The sequence below is a fragment of the Gracilinanus agilis genome, chromosome 5 (genome assembly GCF_016433145.1).
Source record: "Gracilinanus agilis isolate LMUSP501 chromosome 5, AgileGrace, whole genome shotgun sequence".
Classification (NCBI taxonomy): Eukaryota; Metazoa; Chordata; class Mammalia; order Didelphimorphia; family Didelphidae; genus Gracilinanus; species Gracilinanus agilis.
In genome coordinates, this window is record NC_058134.1 from 107,528,536 (window position 1) to 107,551,638 (window position 23,103).

Below are 23,103 nucleotides of genomic sequence, written 5' to 3' on the forward strand. Positions count from 1 at the left end.
GGCCCACCCTGAGACTCACATGCTTAGGGCCATATACATACGAACCTTCATCCTATCCCCACTGACCCTACACAATTTCTCCTTCATCCTTCCCCCACAAAAAGCCTTCATTTTGTTGCACCCCTGAATTTGAAATGGAGTAACAAGCCTCCCAAAACCTGAGCTTGGCTTTTAACCAATAAAAGATCTGAAATGATGATGCTATACCTAATAAAGCCTTGGGATTCACTGGCTGGGAGCTGGATATTTTTTGAATAAATCTATGATCAGAGAGTGAAATGGGGAAGCTATCTTTGTTGACATAGTTGGGGAAGGGGGTTAAAATTTGTCCCTCTGAAACCCTTTTTTGCCTGACTGTGTCTATATGGCACTTCCACGGAGAAGAAAGCAACGGAGAGAAGAAGCTGTATCTCTGGGATGGACCAGACACAGAATTTGCAAAGTAAGATTAGATTAGATGTTTTCTTCAAGAGAAATTCCTTTAAAGACAAAATGTAACTCTCCTACCCCTAATTCTATCTTCTCCGTAGTCAAAGTGTCACATGGGCCAAAAAAGGTCCAGTTGCCTGATACTCAAAATAAAACATTTAGCGTCATAGACACTTCCTGGCCTGGGTACCCACTATAAGGAAACCCAGAGCTCTCTGAGTTGATAACTTTATTCCTTAAAGAATTCCTTAGAAATGGATCTAGGTGTCTCAGGGGGAAAACAGCCAGATTTAGAAAGAGGAAGTCCTAGGTTCAAATCTGACCAAAGACAATTTCTAGCTATGTGACTCTAGGCAAGTCACTTAATCCCAATTGTCTAGCCCTCACTGCTCTTCTGCCTTGGAACCAATACAAAATTGATTCTAAGTCAGAAGGTAAGGGTTAAAAAAATTTCTTAAAGGAAGAAATTTTACTGTTAGCATTTCTCAATAAAAAGAGCCATATCCCCCTCAGCCTGTGATATAGTTGCTCTCATAACAGAGATGATGGATCTGAGCATGTGCACTGGTCCCTTCTAGTAGGTTTTATCCTCTGATTACTTTTTTACAAGACATATGGAGAATAAGATATCATTAGAATGCCCCCTAGTATGTCCTCATAACTGGAAATTGTGTTAAGGATCATTGATAATTAAATCAGGGAGAGTCAGAAGAGAAAAAAAAAATCACTATCACCCCCCACCCCTAGGTTCAATGGAACACAGTCAGAGTCTCCAAGAAAAGCATTTAAAGGGAGAAAGAGGAAGTCAAGGTCTTTCTCCTCTTTCTATATAGTCATTGAGTGGTTGGCTTTTTCCAACTCAATTATCAATTATCCTCATCACAATGCTAAGTCACTATGACATATATGGGGACAGTCCCAGCAGCAGCTCGTCTCATGAGTCCTTTAACAAGGGTCCAGAGCAGGCAGCCCTCCACAAAGCTCTAGGTTGAATTCTCTCCCATTACTCTTGTTACATTAATATTTAAAGAATGGTTCCCCCGATATTAAGAAGTCATCTAAATTAACAAAGACTATGAGTAATCACAAATGCAGAAAAATTAAAATAGTAACATCCTCTTATATATAAAGATCAAAGAACAATGCTATAAAGCCCTTAATACTTTATCATAGATTCATATCATTCATATCATATAATCATATCATAGATTCAGATTCAGACAAATGCTTTAAGATAAGGCCATCAATTATTTTTGCCTAATTCACAGGTGTCTGGGCAGGAAGAAAGGCATTCTTAATCTTGGGTCCATTATGTCCCACCTATGAGACATTGGGAGACAAAGAGAAAAGAAAGATGTACATATCTATATATAATTTATCATGGGGCAACATGGAGACTTCTTAGATCATAGAATCCTCAAAGTTCTATGCCAATAACTGTTAAAAACAAGCGTTTTAAGATGTTAATACTCGAAACAATCCCAACCAGTCTGCTCTGTACTGCCATGCCTGGATAGTGTCTCTGAATTTCAAAGACCCTTATTGATAACTCATCAGGATTCTTTAGCATATATCTCTCTTAGTTTTCTCTAGAAAGAATGGTTATCCCTGAGAAGCAGCTATGGTATTCTTCTTACTGATATTTTCTTCAAATGTCTGGGCAAGAGTTCTGATTACAGGAATCCTGAATCACTGTCCTCATTCTTCTAGCAACAAAATTCTGAAGCTTTGGGTTGGTGACTTGAAGATACATGAAAATAAGGGGGATGTAATATGTTCATCAATATATAGTTATATCCTGTTTCAGGGGTGACCAGATCATAATGAATAGGATGGATCTTGCTTCTGGTCATTTGAGCATGCCAACACTAGTCACAGGAGAGGCATTTATGTTGCCAAAATTAAAAAGAACTAAGCTTTAGGGAGTTGAGTATAGTTGGAAAAAAACATCATCTCCCTAGCACTCATTTGGGATTCTCAATCTTTTATGATCTCTCCTTGTTCTGAATTCTTTTTTATAAACCCTTAAGTATCAGTTCCAAGGCAGAAGAGCAGTAAGGGCTAGGCAATTGGGATAAAGTGACTTGCCCAGGATCATACAGCTAGGAAGTATCTGAGGTCAAATTTGAACCCATGACCTTCCATCTCTTTACCTCAATCTTTATTCACTGAACCACCTACTACTCCTGTTTTGAACTCTTAAACTAGTACCCATTTTTATATTCTTTTCAACTCTTTGAATCTCTTATTAACCCTGAAGAGATAGAAAATGTGATTCATATCTTTCAAGCACAACCATTAGCTTCTGGCCATTCTAGCTCACTGCTTCCAATCCAACAAACATTTCTTAAATACTCTATCTGCAGTGTGCTGTAGCTTAAAAAAGGAAAGACAGAATAGCAAACAGCAAACCTGCGCTCCAGGTGTTTTTACCTTCTGTAGGTATAATGCCAGGAAACAGAGAAAAGCATCCATGATAATTCATTCCCAAACATTTTGTAAGCCCTTCAATAAGCAGGGCAAGTAAGAATTGAAGGGTAGCTTTCTCCTTGATGACACAAGGCTGTAGGGAGTGAAGCTACAACTTGAACCTGGGTTGTTTTTATGAAATCTGTTGCAAAGTGACTTGAGGCTTTGTTTTGTTTTATTTTTCAGGGCCTGGGGGATGAGAGGAATGTCATAGGTAGCCTAAGAGTAGAACAGACAAGTCAGAACTTTTTATTAATCAAGCAAATCTATGTCTTTAAGTACTACAAATAGCTTGCTTGTGTTATCTGTCATGTCTCCTATAAAATGACTTGTATATCCTGAACAATAGGATTCTGGTCAAAGTCCAACATACTTTTGTCTTATTTGATCCTCAAAAGAACTTGTTGAAGTAGGACAACCAAGCTGATCTCTTCATTTCTACCTGAACTTAATGCCTTCTATGTCTCACCTTTGTGGCTTTGAATAAGACTCCTCCAACCTTACCTGGAATGCACTTTGTTTCACTTCTGCCTTAAAACTATGAGTTTTTTTCAAGCCCTAGTCCATGTGCCACCTCTTATGGGAAACCTTTTCTTAATCTGCCTTGTGTTAGTGCTCTCTCCTCCCATAAATTATCATGTATGTGTATCTCTGTTTACTGATAGTAAAGAGAAAAAGCAAGACCTTTAATTCTCATTTACTCAGTTAAATTACATCTTGTAATTCATCAAGTGGACAGAAAGGCTTCTTAATCTGCCTTCCCTCCATTCACACACACACACACACACACACACACACACACACACACACACACATTTTGTGTATGCACAGATACACAAATTTGCTTATACAAATTCACATCTACTCAGTCTTTCCACTAAAAACTTTGTCTCATATTTCATTGAAAAAACTGAGCTCACTCACCCCACAAATGAAGGCTCATATGATAGGGGCTCTAAACAACCCCTCATCTGCATTTATCTAACTACATTTATCTATCTGCATATATCTACATATACATTCATAGGCCAGTGCTGTTGATTCCAAGGCTAAGTTTATGCAAGGTGTCAGACAGCTGCTTTTGGAAACACTCAGGTAGCTTAAATAATCTGAATCATTTAGAATCACTTAGAGCCAAGCCCTGTCATTCATTCATTTATTCATCATTTATTTGTTCAATCATATCTTTTTCCCACCTTCTCCTGTTCCATCTTTCTCTGATGTCTTCTGCCACTATTATCTTTTTTACCTTGTCTTGTAAAAAATGGCTCTTCTTGCTAAGACCTGTGCAAATCATTCCATTTCAAATCTCAAGCAGATTGCTTCTTTACTCTTCCTCTTTCTCTTATTTTCTATCTGCCCTGTCCAATCATTGCTTCTTCACTGGCTACAAATATGCCGATGTCTCCCATTTCTCAAAAAATCCTCACTTGATCTGACCATCCCTGCAAGCTAGCATCCTAAATCTCTCTTTCCTTTCCTGGCTAAACTCCTTGAGAAACCCATTTACAGTCAATACCTCCACTTCCCTTCTTCTTACTTCTTGACTCTCTGACATCTGGTTTCTGACCTCATTCAACTGAAAGAAGCTCTCTTCAAAGTAAAAGATGATCTTTAACTACTACATCTAGTGGTCTTTTCTTAATCCTCATTCTTCTTGATCTTTCTGAGGACTTCAATGGTGTCAGTCACCTTCATCCCCTTGATATTCATGTCTTTCTAGATTTTGGGGATGCTACTGTCCCCAATTTCTCCTTCTTCCCATCCTCCTCTTTCTCCTTTCCTGAATCTTCCTTCATCCAAGTCCACTGGCACAGTATGGATGATTCCCTGAGTCTCTGTCCTACAACCTCATCTCTTCTTCCTCAGTTTCTATCAGTTCAATGATCATTTCTATGCCGATGATTTTCATACCTAGTTATCCAGCCTAACCTCTCTCCTGACCTCCAGTCTAGCAGCTCCAATTACCTAGCAGACATCTGAACTGAGTATTTGGCAGATATCTAAAACTGCACACGTCCAAAACTGAACTTATTTTCTACACACAATTTCTACACTCCCTCTTTTCATAACTTTCCTATTACTGTTGAAGACATTACCATTTCAGACACTGAAGTTCAGAACCTAGGAGTCATTCTGAACTTCTCCCTCTCCTATACTTCATATTCATCCTATTGAAAAAAATAAGTCAATTCCATTAACCCCCTATTTATGACATTCTCTCCTATGACACTGTCACTACCTTGGTGCAGGCCCTAATTACCTTGTGTCTGGAGTACTTCAATATTCTTCTAGCTGGTCTTCCCTGCCACAAGTTTCTCTCTACTCCAATACATCCTTCCCATTCAATTGTCAAACTGATCTTCCTAAAATAAGGTGAATTAGATCACTCCCCTATTCAATAATCTCCAGTGGCTCCAGATTACTCCTAGTATCAAATATAAAATCCTCTGTTTGACACCTATCCTGATCCTTTCCTACTTTCCTATTCTTCTTATACTTTTCTCACTCTATAATGCAGTGACTCTGGCCTCCTTTCTATTCTTAATTTTTTTTCAAATTCTTGTTCCCTGGGTGTATGCATTTTTCAATGGCTGTCCCCCACGTCTGGAATTCCTTCCCTCTTCATCTCTGTTTCCTGGTTCCCTTTGAGCTTTAGCTAAAAACTCACCCTCTGCAAGAAGATTTTCCAGTCTTCATTTTTTTCTTAGTAACTTCCCTCTAAGATTATCTCCTTTTTATCTTATGCATATCTTGTATGCACCTAATTGTTTGCATGTTGACTTTTACATTATTAAACTGCAGTCTCTTGAGAACGCGGACTGCTGTGTTTGTTTGTCTTTTACTTTCTCAGTGCTTAATACAGTGCCTGGAATATAGTAGGTGCTTAATAATTGTGATCATTTTGTTTGTCATTTCTTATGTCACAATAGTATTCCATTACAATTATATATCATAATTTTTTCAGCCATTTTCCATCTGATGGACATCCCTTCAATTTCTAGTTCTTTGCCACCACAAAAAGAACTGCTATAAATATTTTAGACCTTTTTTTTTTTTTTTCCTTTTTCCTTGTTGGTCACCTTAGGAGATAAACTTAATAGTGGTATTGCTGGGTCAAAAGGTTTACAGTTTTGTAACTCTTTGGAATATAATTTCAGATTATTTTCCAAAATGATTGGATCAAGTCACAGTTCCATCAAAATGTATGTGTCCCTATTTTTCCATATCCCTTCCAACATTTGCCATTTCACTTAAATTTTTAAGTTTTTTCATTTAAATTATTAAATGTGTTAGCATCTAGTTGACAAAATTACTTCTAAAATGTGCTTTGCTTTTATCTTTTTTAGTGCTATATTCACCCTTTTCACTTTTGATGCCAATTATTTGGTTTTTTCTTTCTCTATATATCATATTACCAATGGTTTATCTATTTTGTTGGTTTTTTTCATGAAACAAACTCTTAGTTTTATTCCATAATTTGAAGATTTTCTTATATTCAATTTTGCTAATCACATCTTCAATTTTTAGGATTTCCAATTTAATTGGAGATCTTTAATTTCTTCTTTTTCTAATTTTTAAAATTGCATACAATAGGACTTAAATTAATATCAAATATTCTAAGAATTATATTTTATAGAATTTATTAATAATCATTTGAAGTAGAAGGAATAAAAAGGAAAAGAAGTAAAAAAAACAATTATCTAACAAAATTAAAACCATGTGAACAAGTTCTCCTGCCTCTCCTCCTCTCCCCTCACCTCCACAGTGCACTATCACCAAAACAGAAAGCAAGAGGCGAGGCTACACCAAATTTATATCCTCCCTACATCAGCATGTATGTAACATGAGATGGAACATGGGATACTGGGAATCATAGCTCTAGGGTACAGAAATTAATTACACAATCCCCACTGTGATTCCCATGGGAAAAGAGAATGTAGAAATCTCCCAGATTTACATGCCTAGTTTCCCCATGGAATCAGTACATATAACCAACTTATATCTCTAAAGATCTTTAACTAGAGGTACATACAATATTGCACTATGTTATAGGGAAATCATAGGAAAAGCAGGAAGTACCAAAGCAGAGGCAGAGAGATTCCAGAATGACTCTGAAGGGACAGTTGATTGGACTTCTCCTACAAGCATTTTTCCCTTCTGGGAAGTGGTTGAGTGGTTTCTAAACTCCACAGGTGGACTGTGTGAGTTTAAACCATTACTCCTCTTCTTGCTGGATTCATATCTGTTCCTGTTTAGTTTCTGTGTATGTGTATTCCTGTTACTTCTGTGATTTCTACTGGGACTTTTGCCAAACTCTAGAGGACAACAGTCTGTGAGACATCTCTCTTTTGACCCTGTAGACCTGTTTATCTCCCAGCCTTCTTTTGCTCTAATAACTAGAAAAGGGGTGGGGGAAGAAAATTTGGTTAGGGAGATATTACAGACAGATAGGATCTTTAGGTAGAGAGTCAGTGTAGATACCATCTGTTTAAAACAAATATTGGGGGGCAGCTGGGTAGCTCAGTGGATTGAGAGCCAGGCCTGGAGACAGGAGGTCCTAGGTTCAAATCTGGCCTCAGACACTTCCCAGCTGTGTGACCCTGGGCAAGTCACTTGACACCCATTGCCCACCCTTACCAATCTTCCACCTATAAGTCAATACACAGAAGTTAAAAAAGGGTTTAAAATTAAAAAAAAATTAAAAAAAAACAAATATTGGATTTTGGTGGGAGGAATTAGTTTCTATATCTAGTTAGATTGTCCCAATTCTCTCTCCCTACCTGTCTTTGTTTAAATAAAAGTCTGGGTTACATAGGTGTGGTAGCTTGTCAGTTTCTCTCTGAAAACCTTCCCAAGACTGAGGACTTCTGATAATTGGCCCTAAGAACTATACAACCAAAGTACCAAATATTTCACTATCTACCTATTTATTTTTTATTTCAACTATCTAAGTGGAAATTACAATAATTGGAGGATGAGGGAAATAAGGAAAAAAAAAAACAGAACCAACGATTGCTATGTGCATTGACAAAAAAAAACAATTAGGGGGCAGTCCTCTTTGGCATGAGTGTACATTCAAAATAAATGTGTTTGACCTCCCACAGTTCAATATCACTACATCCCAAAGTTCATTCTGGATCTTTTGGTGCAATGTGTAGTTTCTGCAGACATCTCCATGGTGCCTTCTTCAAACAGTTCACTTTCTTGATTTGGGGAGTTAGCAAGTTTCTTATTCTAAAATTACTCTCAAATGAGAAAAACTTTTATAAAACTAGAATTTTATGACAATTACACAATCCACCCAGAGGAAGGTATTTACAAACACATGGATCACTCAGGGATATATGACTGAGTTATGCAGTATGTAAATCAGTTGTAAAGAGGAAGTCAAAAACATGAAAAAAATAGAAGAAAAAGAAAAAAAATCAAAATTAAATAGTATATAAAAATTCTGAGTAAGCAAGAATAAGCCCTTAACAGGTCCTTGAATCATGGCCTAATAAAGTGATTTATGTCCCACAAGCCTGTAGGACCATTGCAGCAATATGTATTTACTCAATCAGCAGCCAGGACTACAGAAAATTGCCACACTTATGAAAGACAGAAAAGGCACTAGATTTTTGCAGTAAATGGGAAATATCATTCCCTGGTCTCGTTTTACCTTCACTCTCAGGGATAGGGGAGCCAGAATTATAGCTAGGCTAAGGTACTTTGTTTGAAACTGGCATAGGGAAATCCTGTGTCTGATCCTGTCAAACAGCCGCTTCCTTGAACCCCAAAAGAAGTTCCCTGTCTTGGTGCAGATTCTTATCAATCCCACTGGGATTGGTTGGTCTCCTTGACCTTGTGATTCTTGGCACTGTAAAATGGCTCTTTTGTGATTCCCTTCTCCTGGTATCAGACACAATCTCATAATATTAAAGTCTCATAATATTAAACAATCAATGGCAGGTTTCCATAGTCTAAAGCTTTTAGGTATGCATTAATATTAGGGCTAATGGATATTGTAAACTTATATTAGTACAAAATCAAAAAACCATTAATACTGGTAACCAGTGGTTTAAGTACAAAAAAATGAGAGAAAAAAGAAAACTCAAATACTCTATTGCACATACAAAGAAAAACAATAATAAAAAAATTTTTTAATCAAAAAATATATAATTCACAATCAGTGGCACACTGTATTTACCAAGGAGAAGTATAATACAAAGGTTTCTCACCCAAAAATGAGACTCATTTCCTTTTTAACTTGGCCATGATCCACAGTGTGAGTACACATGATTTTCACTAAGTAAGAGCTTTATAAAACAGAAGTATAACAGGTAATGCACATTCAAAGAAGTACCAAAATCACAAGATCCCAGTTAATGACAATAGCAAACAAACCCACTATCATTAAGATTCATATGAGTAGCAATGATGTCACATTAAAAAAAAAACCCTTTGAAGCTCATGGATACTTGTTACAAGTTCTCTAGATCTAATCAATTTTTCAACCTTAGCTGAGATATTTTTAACAGTCTGTTACTGCCATCATTCCAAAATTTGGCAGAGGAGCCCCCCAAAAAACACAAACCTCTGTACTCCTGATGAAAACCTTTTGGGTCTACAATGTCCACCAAGAATCTAGATCATTCTGGTGGAAGAGTAGAGTAAGCAGAAGAGTTACAAATATAAACATTTAGAGATAAAAATTTTGTGATTTTGCTGCATCACATAAATTTTGTCTCATTATTATAATTTTCTTCAATAAAATTATTTATTAATTCTATCATTGGTTCTTTAATCTAATCATTCTTTTAGATTAAGCTATTTAGTCTCCAATTAATTTTTTCTATAATTTTACAGTTCCTCCTTAAATATATATTTTATTGCATTATGATCTGAAAAGGATACATTTAATATTTATGCTTTTCTGCTTTAGTCATAAAATGTTTGAGTCTGAATAAATAGTCAAGTTTTGCAAAAATACCATGTACGGCTAGAAAAAAAGACTGTTTATTGAGGGTTTATTATTTAAATGAGAAAATTTGTCTCTTTAAACTCATTTCAAGATCAGTAAATGAATATATTTCATTTATGTAATATATGTATTATAATATATATTTCACATATATGTATAATTTATAATGTATGTATACACAAATATAAATGCGTATGTGTGTGTGTGTATTCTGGTTAAAATGCAATTTTCTGGGTAGATGAAAATCTCTAGATAAATAAACAGTGATGAGTCACTTTACAAAATGATGCTGGGAAACACAAGTGCCCCCCCAATAGAGATTCCCAATGTCACTTAAGCCATTCACCAAAATAGGTTGTCCCCTTTGTGAATGGGTAACTAAAACACAAAACTCTTCTTTGATTTGTCTTTCAAGAGTGAATATTGTCCATTTCTCCTTCTGGGAAAATATCTGGATCTTATCCTGCGTCTTTTAATTTCTTAAGTAATATGTCTATCCCCAGAAAGGAACAAAGTAAGTGAATAGAGAACCAGCTGGAAGACTGAGGGGGCTACAGACCAGAGGTAATGAAAACAGATGGGAGAACTTTTCGATTTAATTCAATTAACATTTATTAAGTACATACTATGTTCAAAGCACAATCCTACACTCTCGTGGATCTTAAGTTTACTTTCTTCTTGGGGCACATAGCATCTACACAGAGAAGTAAATACAAAGTATTCACAGTATAATACTAAGTAATATCAGGAAATTGAGAGCCATTAACAAGAGTTATGAACAAAGGCCTCAGTAGGCATTCAAGTTGTACTTTAAAGAAAGGCATTCTTAAAAAAGGGTGATAAGAAGCTGTATTACAGACATGAGTCATAGACCAAGCAAAGTGGTAAAATATGCAGATGTATAGGAAACTAATAGACTGATTTAACTGGAATGAAGAATATCTGGAAGTAAGTTACATAAAATGCACCTACACATCAGCTTCTTTCCAGAGTCTATCTCTCCCTCTACCTGAAGAAAATCTGGAACCTTATGTGTCCCTTATTGAAGCCAGAAACCCAAAGAAGTAGCATCTCTCCTCTCCCAAGCTCTTCCCAACACAGCTCCTCAAGCAGTCATGGAGCATGGAGTGATCATTCTCTCTCAGTGTGGAGAACTTTGTCCATTTGGGTTGGAATCCCAAGTTACAGAAGTAAGAATAGAGAGGTTTGTGGGAGGCAGACTGTGGAGTCTTTTGTCTACAGATTTTGTTTTTCTTCTAGAGATAATAGAGAATCATAGATTCCTGAGTAGGGAAATTTCATGATCAGTGATGTGTTTCAAGGATATGAACTTAGCAAGTAGTAAGAAATTGGATTAGAGAGGGGAGGTGGAGTGAGAAAGTTGGAGACTACTGCTATAGTACAAGGAGGAGATGAAGGTCTGTACTTTGTGTAATAGGTACATGGTTAGAGAAAAGGAATTGTATATAAAGTGGTTGTAAAGTTATAACTGACAAAAATTGGCAACTAATTACATATGAGATGAAAAATAATAATAAACTAAAATTTTTGATAGAGAGGAAGAGAGAGGGAGAGAAGAAAGAAAGAGTGGGAGAGAGGGAGCAAGGGAGAGTTAAGGATATATTTAAGGCTAAGAAACAGGTAGATGATAACTGCTTCAATAAAAATAGGGTAATTTGGGGGGCAGCTGGGTAGCTCCGTGGATTGAGAGTCAGGCCTAGAGACAGGAGGTCCTAGGTTCAAATCTGGCCTCAGACACTTCCCAGCTGTGTGACCCTGGACAGGTCATTTGACCCCCATTGCCCACCCTTACCACTCTTCTGCCTTGGAGCCAATATACAGTATTGACTCCAAGACAGAAGGTAAGGGTTTAAAAAATAATAGGGTAATTTGGAGGAAGGATTGGTTAAAAGAGAGAATATACATTCCATTTTAGACACATGGAATTTGTACCGAACCACAATATACTATATAAAAATAAAAATTATTATTATTAAATTCGATAGCTTTACCAATGGATTCTAAAAGAATACCAATGGATTCTTTTAGAAAATAAAATTGCTTTGTAGGTGACAGACTATTAGGAATAGTAAAATAAACTTTAAAAATTGGTCAGTTGAAAGAATGTATTAAAGCTTTTGTAAAGAGAGATAATGGATCAGGGGACACTGGACAGATTTTGGGATGGCCTAAGAGACAGTCACAAGCATGGAGTCAGAGGGGCAGGTTGGGACCCTGGAGCTCAAATCTCACCAGGGAAAGCAGAGAGGATGCCACACAAAATCATCATGACCAGAAGTATGGAAGAACTGGACTGGTAACTGGGGCTCAAAGAGCTAGAGGCTGAAGGAGTACTGGAGATAGTTCGAAAGCTTAGCTTGTCCTCAGACTCTACTTTGCCTCCTGAGGATTCCAGGCAAGATCCCCTAGGTGTAGGTGTGATGATGGGAATCCTGCCAGTCTCATTTCTCACCACTTCCTGAGAACCAAGGATGGAAAGGGTTTCAGCATCCCCTTCCTTAATAAGCTCATTTTAATTTATTAGCCTTGAAAATTATAATATATAGCTAGATGGTAAAGTGTTGAATGTTAGTCTTAGGAAAACATGAGTTCGAATCCTACTTCAAATGCTTACTCATTGTATGACCCTGTCCAAGGCACCATAAGCCTAAATCTCCTTATCTGGGAAGTGAAGATAAACACTTATCTCACAGGATTGTCATGAGAACCATATGAGGTAATATGAAGTGCTTTGCAAACCTTAAAAGGTCTATATTAATTCTCATTATAATATACTTCACTAGAGGTTTTGATGTTGCACTTTATTATATTGCTATCCTACCCACCTTCCTTCCACCAAAAACCACCCCACTCTTCATCTCTAATTAGATCATCTTGAATAAAAAGTCATCATCTATAAGCTAGAAGAAACCACACTATCTGTGGACAGTGGCAATTCATTCTCTTCAGGAGGCAAGAAGTTGTACAAAATAATTCATATGGCATTTTATACTTTTTTTAGGGGAAGGATAATGTTTCAGGTCACTTATGCTAGTGCCACATGTTTCCTGCCCCTGCTGTATGGATTCCTATGATGCCACTTCCTCACCCCACCTTCCATCCAAAGCTTGACCCAAATTCTAGAGTAGATAATCATATTCATTTAGAAGAAAGGATCAGGTTTGGCAGGGTGGAAGAAGAATAGGACATCCATAGGGATGAGGTTCATGATACTCTTTCAAATCCTCCTATAACTCCCAGAAAAAAAAAAATCGCATTTGAGAAATGCTATGGACTGCAATATGGATAAGTAGTAGAAGTCTATGGCCCTCTCCCATTCTGAGACTCTGCTCCTCACCAAAATCCAATGTGGTCGGCCTCCCTCAACCTCCATCCTTACCACCCCCTACACACACACACACACACACACACACACACACCACAGAGTATCCTCCTAGGGATTATATCCGCTTACATCCACACTCTTTATAATCACCAGCTGTTCTGAATCTCTACAGGCCTCTTCTGCCTTCTGGATACTCTCATTGTTCCATTCAATATCATTCAACATCACCATTGCTTCCATGGTACTGTGAGAATGGAATAGGATGGGAAGAAAAAAATCAGAGGGAAAAGTAATAGGGAGGGAAAGGAGTTGGGGGAGAGAGAGGGAGAGAAAAAGAGAGAAGTGTTGAGAAAGGGGGAAGGAGGAGGGAAGACATTTAGTTGAATGAAAAATAAATAAGTGGAAGAAAATATTTGCAAGAAAAAGAGAGGAAGGATACAGAGAACATAAGAAAAAAGGAAAAGGCTATCAAAAGGAATCATGCCTTGCTCCCCCTTCCTCCCATTGCTGCCATAGAATAGATCTGAGGCTGCCCCCAACTTACTCTGAAGCCTCTTGACCCAATTCCCGGACAACATCAACAATATTTGGCATGCCCATGCAGCTGGAAATATTGTTTCGGGGATAGTAGAAAAGGAAGATCAAGCACATTTCGTTCATGGTGCTAGGGCCACCCTAGGGAGGAAAAGAGCAGAAAATAGAAGAGTCTCCAATTTCTCTGCAAGATGAGGACAGTGCTCCATTAACTCCTAGGATGTCAGGTTCTCAAGACTATACTAATCCCATAATAACACAATCTTTAATAACATCTTTGGGTTCATCCCTGTGTTGAGTCCAAATATGGCCATCTAGCTTGATTCATTTGGGTATTCACATCAGCATGTGGATAGAAAAAGAGATATTCAGCTCCCAATGATCCATGACAGAACTGGGGAATAATGTAAAGGATCATCTAAATTCATCATATAATTCAAATACCAAACCTCTTAACCTTTAAAAGGCACTATGAGTCCCACCCCCTACAAAGCAGATTTGGCTTCTGATTTCATTAACTTCATTCTGATATTGAAATGACCTTCCAATGGAAGGAGAAAGGGAATAAACATTTATTAAGAACCTTACAATCTTCTAGGCATTGTATTAAGCACTATACAAATATTATTCCATTGAGTCTTTCAACAACCCGGTGAGGTAGATGTTATTATTATCTCCACTTTACAGTGGAGGACACTGAAGTAGAAAGAGGTTAGGTGTGTCAGAGCTTATATGTGACTGAGACCAAATGTAAACTAGCATCTTCTTGACTCCAGTCCCTTTTTGTTGTTGTTGTTCTCATCGTCTTAGTTTTCTTCATTGTATACTGAGCTGAGATCTGTCTCATTTTGACACAGAAGCTGACTTTCTCTAGAATGACTATTAATCTCACAGGGAGGGATTATGGGGAAGAGGATACAGAAGCCTAAACACTTACAAAAGTGAGCGTGGTACGGTCCAGGGTCTGGTAGTCACACTCCACCAACAGCTCATCTCCCTAACCAAAGCAGAGCATCAATATCAGGTCTAAGAACCCCAGGGTTAGAAGGGACTCTGAGGGTCATGTTGCCCACTATCTACAACCCAAGAACACAGTCACATCAGCCCCAGAGAATGAAACTATGAAGAAGTCATGAGTTCATTGGATCTCGGCTTTGGGGCATCCTGGGTATACTCACATATAGGGTGTATGTGTGTGTGTTTCTATATGTCTGTATTTATAATATATACATGCACACATATACATACATTTTCTGTGTACACATATCTGCACAAAATGTTCATATATATGTGTATGTATACGTATACATCTGAATGTGCTTAATAACCATTTGTTGATTAATGTTCTGGAGGAACCCACCATCTTAATCACCGTCTCCTCCCTCACATCTCGGACTTCTTGCAGGTTGAAGTCATAGGCATCATCCTTGCAGATTATCCGCAGCTGAGAGCCATTCCTGAGGCAGGAGGTATGTCACCCTGCGAATATTCCTGGGCAGGAGCTAATTTTTTTTTCATTCTTTCTCTTTCCACACAATATTCAGCAAAAGGGGCAGGAGGAAGATTAATAAAAGGGGAAAACAAAGGAAGCAGGTAGGGAGAAGGGATGAGAAGAAATTATAATGGCTTTTCAGCAGAGAAAATGGGGTGGGATAGTTAGTAACTCTCTCCTCAGAAACCTGAACCTATATACTCCCATTTCACCCTTTTCTTACCTGTACTGCACAGCCTTGAGTCTTCTCCCTGACAGATGGGTGTGAAGCATGTAGCCCTGGACCTGTAGGTCAGGAACTGGCTGCCCATTCATCTGATACATAGGGGAGGGCAAGTGTCATTGAGATCTTTTTCTATACTAGTGCCTTCCCCCTTGAAGATTACCTTTGTATTACCTATTCTGTATACATCCCATCTGGACCTCAGTATACCCTCTATACTATCTTCCCCATTAGAATGTGAGCTCTCTTGACAGTAAAAATTGTTGGTTTTACTTTGTAACCCCAGTGCCTGGCATGTGGTAAGCATATAAGAAATGCTTACTCACAGACTGGCCACTCTCCAACCATGAGCTTTGGAACTCCTCCCCATTTCCCTGGACTCCATTGCCCCTTCCTGCTCTTCCCTAGAGAGAAGCCCAATTCAGAGAAGTGGAAGAGCTACTTAAGAAAACAAAGAAAAGCATGGCCATTGGAGAATTGGAGAGTTTGTTTTCATTGGAGATTGTGAAAATGATGCCCCCTCTCAGCTTTCAAAATTATAAACGTGAATTTGCTCACTGAATTCAGAAATCTCAGAACACCATGAGATATGGCTCTGAAGTAAATAATAGAAGTGAATTTAGAGTTAGGGAGAAGGACTGAACTTGGGATGCCACAGTCACGCAGTTGGCTCAGATAAGAAAATTTCTATTAGTGCAGGTCAGCACCTTCTCTGTATTTATAGTTTTAACCCCGGGGGTTCTTAATGTTTTGGGTGTGTACCATGGTCCCTTTGGGTAGTCTAGTGAAATCTATGTAACTCTCTTTTTGAGCCCCTAGTCTTTTTTTTTTAAACCCTTGTACTTCGGTGTATTGTCTTATAGATGGAAGATTGGTAAGGGTGGGCAATGGGGGTCAAGTGACTTGCCCAGGGTCACACAGGCTAGTCTTTTTTAAATGCATAAAATAAAATACACAAGATTACAAAAAGAAGCCAATTCTATTGAAGTGAAGAGGTCACACAGACCTCCTGAAATCTATCCACACATCCTCAGGTTAAAAATCTTGGTCTAGGAGAGTTGCCTATAGGACTTAGCGGTTAAGCAACTTGCCTAGGGTCAAGTAATCAATATATTCCAGACATTCTTGACTCTGAGGCCAGCCTTCTATCCACAATGCCATAATGACTCTTGTAATCTTCTTGAAGATGTCACCTCAAGAGTTACATACATACCCCAAACTTCCCACTTCCATTCAGTAATGGCTTGGAGAATAACTTTCTATGTACTAGGACAATCAATCTACTGATCATTGAGCATTAATGGAATATCTATGATAGATTGGCAGAGATCAGGCATTGTTTGTGGGGATGTAGAATGAGACAACCAAGGAAATAGTGCTTAATGCCTTGGCAATGAATTCGGAGAACTCATTGTCCCAAACAGTAGTGCTAACAGTCAGTATAATTCTATGGTAGGGAAGTTTGAACAGCTATGGAATGGCAAGAAAAAGAGAAGCTGGGTCATAACACCTGTAGCTAGGCTTTAAAATATAGTGTCTTACAGTTTACCAAATGTTTTACATCTCAAAAACCTAACATAGATTTTGTATTATCAAACCCACCTTTCAAAAGAAAAAGTGGGGTTCCAAGGTCTCTTGCCCAAAGACTGAATCAGGGGACTGAATCAACACTAGAATTTAGGTCTTCTGACTCTGAATCCAATATTCTTTCCACTAAAGGTTGAGGTCAGAAAGAATAATAATTCTCTTCTTGAGGTCTCTATTTGCAACAGATTATTATGATGGATAAACCAGAGTGCTGGTTTGGTGATTCTAATGTATCCTACATCTTCATCTAAGTCCATGGAGATGAACAAGGGTCAGACAGTGGAATTAGGTCAATCCCCAAACATGGCATGAACAGAAAATCAACAGAGAAGAAGGATCCTCTAAACTCACCTCTTCAAATTGGCCAGTTTTGCAGAGACCAAAGGAGCTGAAGTTCTGGGCTCCTGGGGGAATGAAGTGTATGGGGAAAGTGAAAAAGCCTAGTTGGAGAACACCAACATCATAACGTCGAAGCTCTGGGGTGTAATAGAGACGGATGCCAGAAGAGTCATAGACACCTATGGGGGAGAGAAGTGATTGGGTGATGGGAGACTTGAAAAGCCAACCAAGACAGAATCCCAGCTCCAATGCATTAGACTTCCTCCATCTTTTTACTAGAACTTCTACTCTATAATTAAATAGGACTGGAGCTGAAGACATACACCTGGGTCAGAACAAGAGGCAGTTAAGATAAAGAGATAGAATTAGTTGCTTTCATACCTAATAACTGGGTCATTTAGAGAAAGAATCCTCTAATTTTGACCAAAAATAAAAACAGAGTAGAATTAGCAAAGGAATCCAGAATGACAGGCAGCTGGGTAGCTCAGTGGAGTGAGAGTCAGGCCTAGAGACAGGAGGTCCTAGGGTCAAACCCGGCCTCAGCCACTTCCCAGCTGTGTGACCCTGGGCAAGTCACTTGACCCCCATTGCCCACCCTTACCAATCTTCCACCTATGAGACAATACACTGAAGTACAAGGGTTTAAAAAAAAAAAGAATTCAGAATGAGAAAAAATATAGAGCTGGAAAGAAAATTAGACCATAAGATCTAGACCAAAGGAAATCCCTTTAAAAATGATCTCTTGGGGGCAGCTAGGTGATTCAGTGAATAGAGAGCAAGGCCTGGAGTCAAGAGATCCTGGGATAAAATATGAACTCAGACACATCCTAGTCCTAGATGTGTGACCCTGAAAAAGTGACTTAACTCCCATTGCCTAGACCTTGCCTTGAAACAAATATACAGTTCTGATTCTAAGATGGAAGGTAAGGGTTTTTTTTTTTCCCCAATGATCTCTTAGCCTTATAGCAACAACTAGTTGAGGCAAGGAGCACCAAAAAAATAACTCCCAAATCAACTTTATAGTTTATCATAACAAAATATTATAATATTAAAATAAACTCATTGGAGATTAAAAAAAAAAAACTCTTTGGAGGAAGGGAGTGAAATAGTTGCTCTCAAGGCTTGAAAATAGTTTTAAACTATTTAAACTAGTTTAAACTATTTAAACTTGAAAGATGTTTTAAACAATGATTTGGCATCTTACTGCTTTAATATTGTTTTTTTCTAATTATGATCCTAATTATGATCATTAATAACTAGTTGTTCTTATCCATTCCAAGAAGTATATATGTTGCATTTTATACTTTCTAAGTTCTGGCACCTTGGGCAAAGCCCAATTTGCCCCATTCCAGTTAGGTTTCTGCTTGGATTGAATGAAACTGGATTCTGGAACCATATTATGCATCTATAATTAGTCTATCTGTATATAGTTTATTTATTTCTTTAGAATGCTCACGTCACCTTCAACCTGATCTGGCATAATAAACCACTGGCTGAGTGCTATATGGCTGATGGCATTATTGAGGAGACATTTGGGAAGAGGTAAGACCTTTAGAGTTTTGAAAGAGTCCTTAAAAATTATTTGATCTAACCACTTTCATTGTTGCAGATGAGGAAATTTAGGGCTAGATAGAAGAAATGACATGCCAAGGACACACAAGTAGTGACAGATCTGAGCATATAACTCAGGTCTTCTCACCTCTATTTCCAGTACTCTTTATATTATCTCCCAAAGATGTCATTCAACTAAGCCAAGCTTGAGGTGGTTAAAAACAGTCTAGTTACCAACTGTAAAAGCCAAGGCCCTTCCGTTGGGGTATAGCTGACACTCTATCTCTTCTAAAGATTAAAAAAAAACTATATATGAAAGTTTAAAAAACAAAAATTGGAATTTGAGTTAGAGAGTCACAGTTTGAATCTCGGCCACTACTAACTGCAAGCCATTTCTTCTGTAGGTCTTAGTTTCCTCATCTACAAATGAGGATAAGACAAGATATACCCAAAGTTCTCTTCAGGTTCTAAAGTAAAGTCTATAACTCTATTTATAGCTATGGTTCATTTTCCATCTTTCTCCAGATCTACACAAAACCCCTGATTATGATTTTTCTTCCCACATTCATCTAATTCTTTCCTCTTACCTGTCAGACCATTGAAGTTGCTATAGTGAACCTCCAACCGGATCCACTGAGGGTCTAGAGGAGTCCCCAAGGAGTAACCCACTTCATCTGGCAACTGGTAAATCTTTAAGGTAGGGCAGTGGTTATAATGAGAAGAAAAATGTCAAGTGATTCTTTGGTTTTCATTTCAGAGGTGCTCATAATAAACATGATTCAGCATGCACCCTCTAAAAGTTCTGACCTTATCCAGTAGAGGCTATCCAGGTCTTTAAGCCCCAAATTGACACATGGACATATGGAACAGGCTAGGGAATAGTTATTCACCATCCACTATAAAGGCAGCCCTCAAAACTTAATAGTTTGATTGGTTATCTAATCTTCTGTTGTTTTTTTTTATCCTTTAGACATCCATTCTCTCCATTCCTCCATCTACTTGTGTGGCAACCTGAATTACCCCACCTTCTAATCCACTCCCACAAGGTCTTATATCTCACATGTCAGCTCTTACCCATTTGTTCCTCCCAATCCAAAAGTCCTCAGCTACCAATCTGTCAACCCCTTAGTCTTTTAGTACCTTTCTTCTTCAATTCCAGCTTTCTTACCCATGACTCTCCAGTTTCTAAACTAACAACCTCCCATGACTGTTTATTCTCTGCCCTGTCTGAGGACTCACATTGCCCCCAACAGCCCAGCCTATGACGACCTGGGAGCAAAGGGAGAAGGCAGGGTCACCACCGTAGCAATCACTCATGCCTGTGGGGAGGGAACTGGCATTACCACAAGCATAAACCAGGATGTGGTGTACCATCGTCTCATTGTGGGGGGTCAGTTTCCCCTCAAACTAGAAACAGTGAGGAAAGAAGAAAGAAGAAATAGGTGGTCTATGTGAGCTCTTCTCCTTACTACATTTCCAAGCCAAACCACAAAGAAATTAAAATGAATGGGCTATGTCTTTCCATGTGGAACTATTTTCCATCCCATCTTTCAAGCCTTTGAAGTGAGAAGAGATCCCACCAAATCTCTTTGTCTCCAAATAGATACATTTTCTTGGACACTGCCTCTTCATATAACTTAGAGCCCAAATTGCCCCCTTTCTGCCCATGGTCTGGTCCTCAGTCCCACCTTGTAGATGTGATGTTTCTTGTTAACAATAGGCAGAGGAAGAAAAGTACAGATATAGGTTGTATCATCTTCTGGTATGAGAAACTGTGTGGAGGAAATAGAGATGGCAGCTTAGCCCTGTAGTAAGTATGGGAAGCAGTCAACAACAGGAATTAATGGATTTTTCTATGAGAATAGGATAAAAAATCATAAGGTATCTGAGGGTGAAAAATAACCAGCTTCTCTGTGCCCCGCCCCCATCTCTGCCTGAATCTCTTAAGGACACAGAAAACCCACTGGATTGCAATGCCTGACCCTCCTACCCCATATGCTTTCTTATATTTATATATATATACCTACTTATGTTTAGACACTAGGAAAGGGGTCTTGCAAGGTCCAGAGAACTGATGATGAAGGAAGGAATTGTAGTTCTGGGGTAGAGGGAAGTGGGGATGGGTCTCACATCAGTAATCTCCAAGTCATATATGTAGGAGATCTCTGGGGCCTTTAGATCATCAGGATGAATCATCTGCAGCAAGAAGATAGATTTGACAAAGGTCTTATCCCTTTCTAGCTGTACTATGTCATTCAACCCATAGGCTGCCAGGATCCGGATAGTGTCATCCTAGGAGTGGAGGAAATCAAGACAAGTCAAATTAATTTTCCTTCAGAAATCAGCAAAACGTCTCTCTCTGTCTCTGTCTCTGTCTCTCTGTCCCTCTGTCTCTCTGTCCGTCTGTCTGTCTGTCTCTGTCTCTCTATCTCTCTCACACACAAAACACACATGTATACACTCATATACTTACTCATATATACATATAAAAATCTATACAAAATTTCACTTTGCCTATAAATGAACTTATGTACCTAATCATATACACACATATATACAATCCTATATGTTTGTACATGTACATTCACCTTTATATACATACACACCTATATACACACTCACTCAAACATACACCACATCCATAGGTACTTATATTACAGAATTGTCCATGTAAAGTTATTTACCCATCCCAGTGTACATATATATACTCCATACACAACAATGCATAAATATAAATATGCACCACCTCCCCACATATACATGCACAGCTATTGATTTGCAATCACTTATACACAAACATGTAACAAGTCTATAAACACACTCACCCAAACATACCCAGCAGATGCCCCAGGCTCAAGGAATTGTTTGAACCCATACTCCACACAAGTGTCCCTAATGTTCCCAATTTGGGATTGGTAGAGCTGGGGTAGAATAATTGGCTAAGTGTGCATTAAGCTTCCCCCACCCCCATCTCCCTCTCCATTCTTCCCTTCCCTGTTCCTCTCCATTACTGTAATGTCCTGGTCATGGAGGTCACAGGAGCGGAAGGGCCTGGAGAAACGCATGGTGGTATAGACAACATCCTGAGTCAGAGACAGCAGCTTAGCATCCTGACTCCCATCCTCTTCCAAGGTGTCATCATCTAGAACATGCTGGTCCTGTGGTAAGGACATCCAGGAATAGGAATATAGAGGGGTGACAGAAGAGGAGGTTCAGCTTAAGAACATAAGCACCCCCATCCAATGTCAGACTCATGATCCATCCAGCCCAGAATTTTGTCTTTTATAGTTACACCAGGAGAAGGCATGGAGGTTAGACTCTTGATTCCTCTCTCAAGGAAGGGGAATGCTATGAGAAAAGATCAAAGAAGAAAGCCTAGGAAAGCAAGAGACAGATAGTAAAAGGGAAAATCTCAAAGCACATCCACAGAGGCTCACACACAAATACACACTCAAGGAGAGGGAAGAGAGGGATGGAGGCAGGGGAGAAGAGTCAGTATGGAATTATTGAAAAAAGCACTGAGTTTGGAGGCTGGAGACCTTGGAACATCTTTATACTCACAGAAAAGTACATGTTGCCATCAGGCAGGATGCCCCCAACTACTAGGTCAGCCCCGACATTGCTGTACCGATTAGTGACACCGAGACCTACCCAGCCAGCTGTCCGCACCTGTAATTCAAAGGTAATAATTTCAGTCTTAATGTCAAAGTCCCAGCGTAGATACATAACATTGGAGGGATCCAAGAATCTAGAGAAGCGCAGTGGGACTGTAGGGCCAGGAGTGACACTGGAAGCAGGGGTAACCAAGACCAAGAACATGAATAGCCTGAGAAAAAAGGCACTGGTCATGTCTCCTAGAGATTGGGGCATCTGTCATTAGCCCTAGGTGTTAGCAGAGCTTCCTTTTGAAAGGACCAGAGATAAGCATCATGCAACTGAGTGGCAGCAGACACAAAAAGGGCAAGAAAGCTGCCATATCTTCAATCTGAGCAGGACAGGATCATGGGATTTAGACTAGAAGGGATAGTAGAGATAATCTAATCCAACTTCCTCATTTTGTAGTTGAAGAATCTGAGGCCCAGCTGCCTTACTTCCCATCTGGCAGCACATTGAAAACCTGCTTCATTCACTGCCAAGAGAGAGAAGAGAGATCTGCATCATCCCTT

The 23,103-nt window shown here is 38.7% G+C and overlaps 1 protein-coding gene across 1 annotated transcript; it reads right to left on the minus strand.

Moving 5' to 3' along the window:
- Positions 1-12,107: 12,107 nt before the first annotated feature.
- On the minus strand, positions 12,108-22,786 carry LOC123249909 (putative DBH-like monooxygenase protein 2). The gene is made up of 13 exons (XM_044679000.1): positions 22,499-22,786; positions 21,949-22,095; positions 21,068-21,229; positions 20,626-20,709; positions 20,177-20,344; positions 19,525-19,627; positions 17,399-17,565; positions 15,461-15,552; positions 15,106-15,202; positions 14,683-14,742; positions 13,756-13,886; positions 13,341-13,455; positions 12,108-12,344 (listed from the first exon to the last, which is right to left on the minus strand). The coding sequence occupies exons 1-13, from the start codon at positions 22,784-22,786 to the stop codon at positions 12,108-12,110; spliced, it is 1,851 nt and encodes a 616-aa protein (XP_044534935.1).
- Positions 22,787-23,103: the final 317 nt, after the last annotated feature.

Excerpts from the sequence above, each read along its gene's own strand:
- LOC123249909 (XM_044679000.1), bottom strand. The coding sequence starts at position 22,786 with ATGACCAGTGCCTTTTTTCTCAGGCTATTCATGTTCTTGGTCTTGGTT. Across the intron at positions 22,096-22,498 it reads ATGGCAACATGTACTTTTCT|GACCAGCATGTTCTAGATGA; the intron begins GTGAGTATAAAG and ends TCCTTACCACAG. Across the intron at positions 20,345-20,625 it reads AGAAACATCACATCTACAAG|TTTGAGGGGAAACTGACCCC; the intron begins GTGGGACTGAGG and ends CACTGTTTCTAG.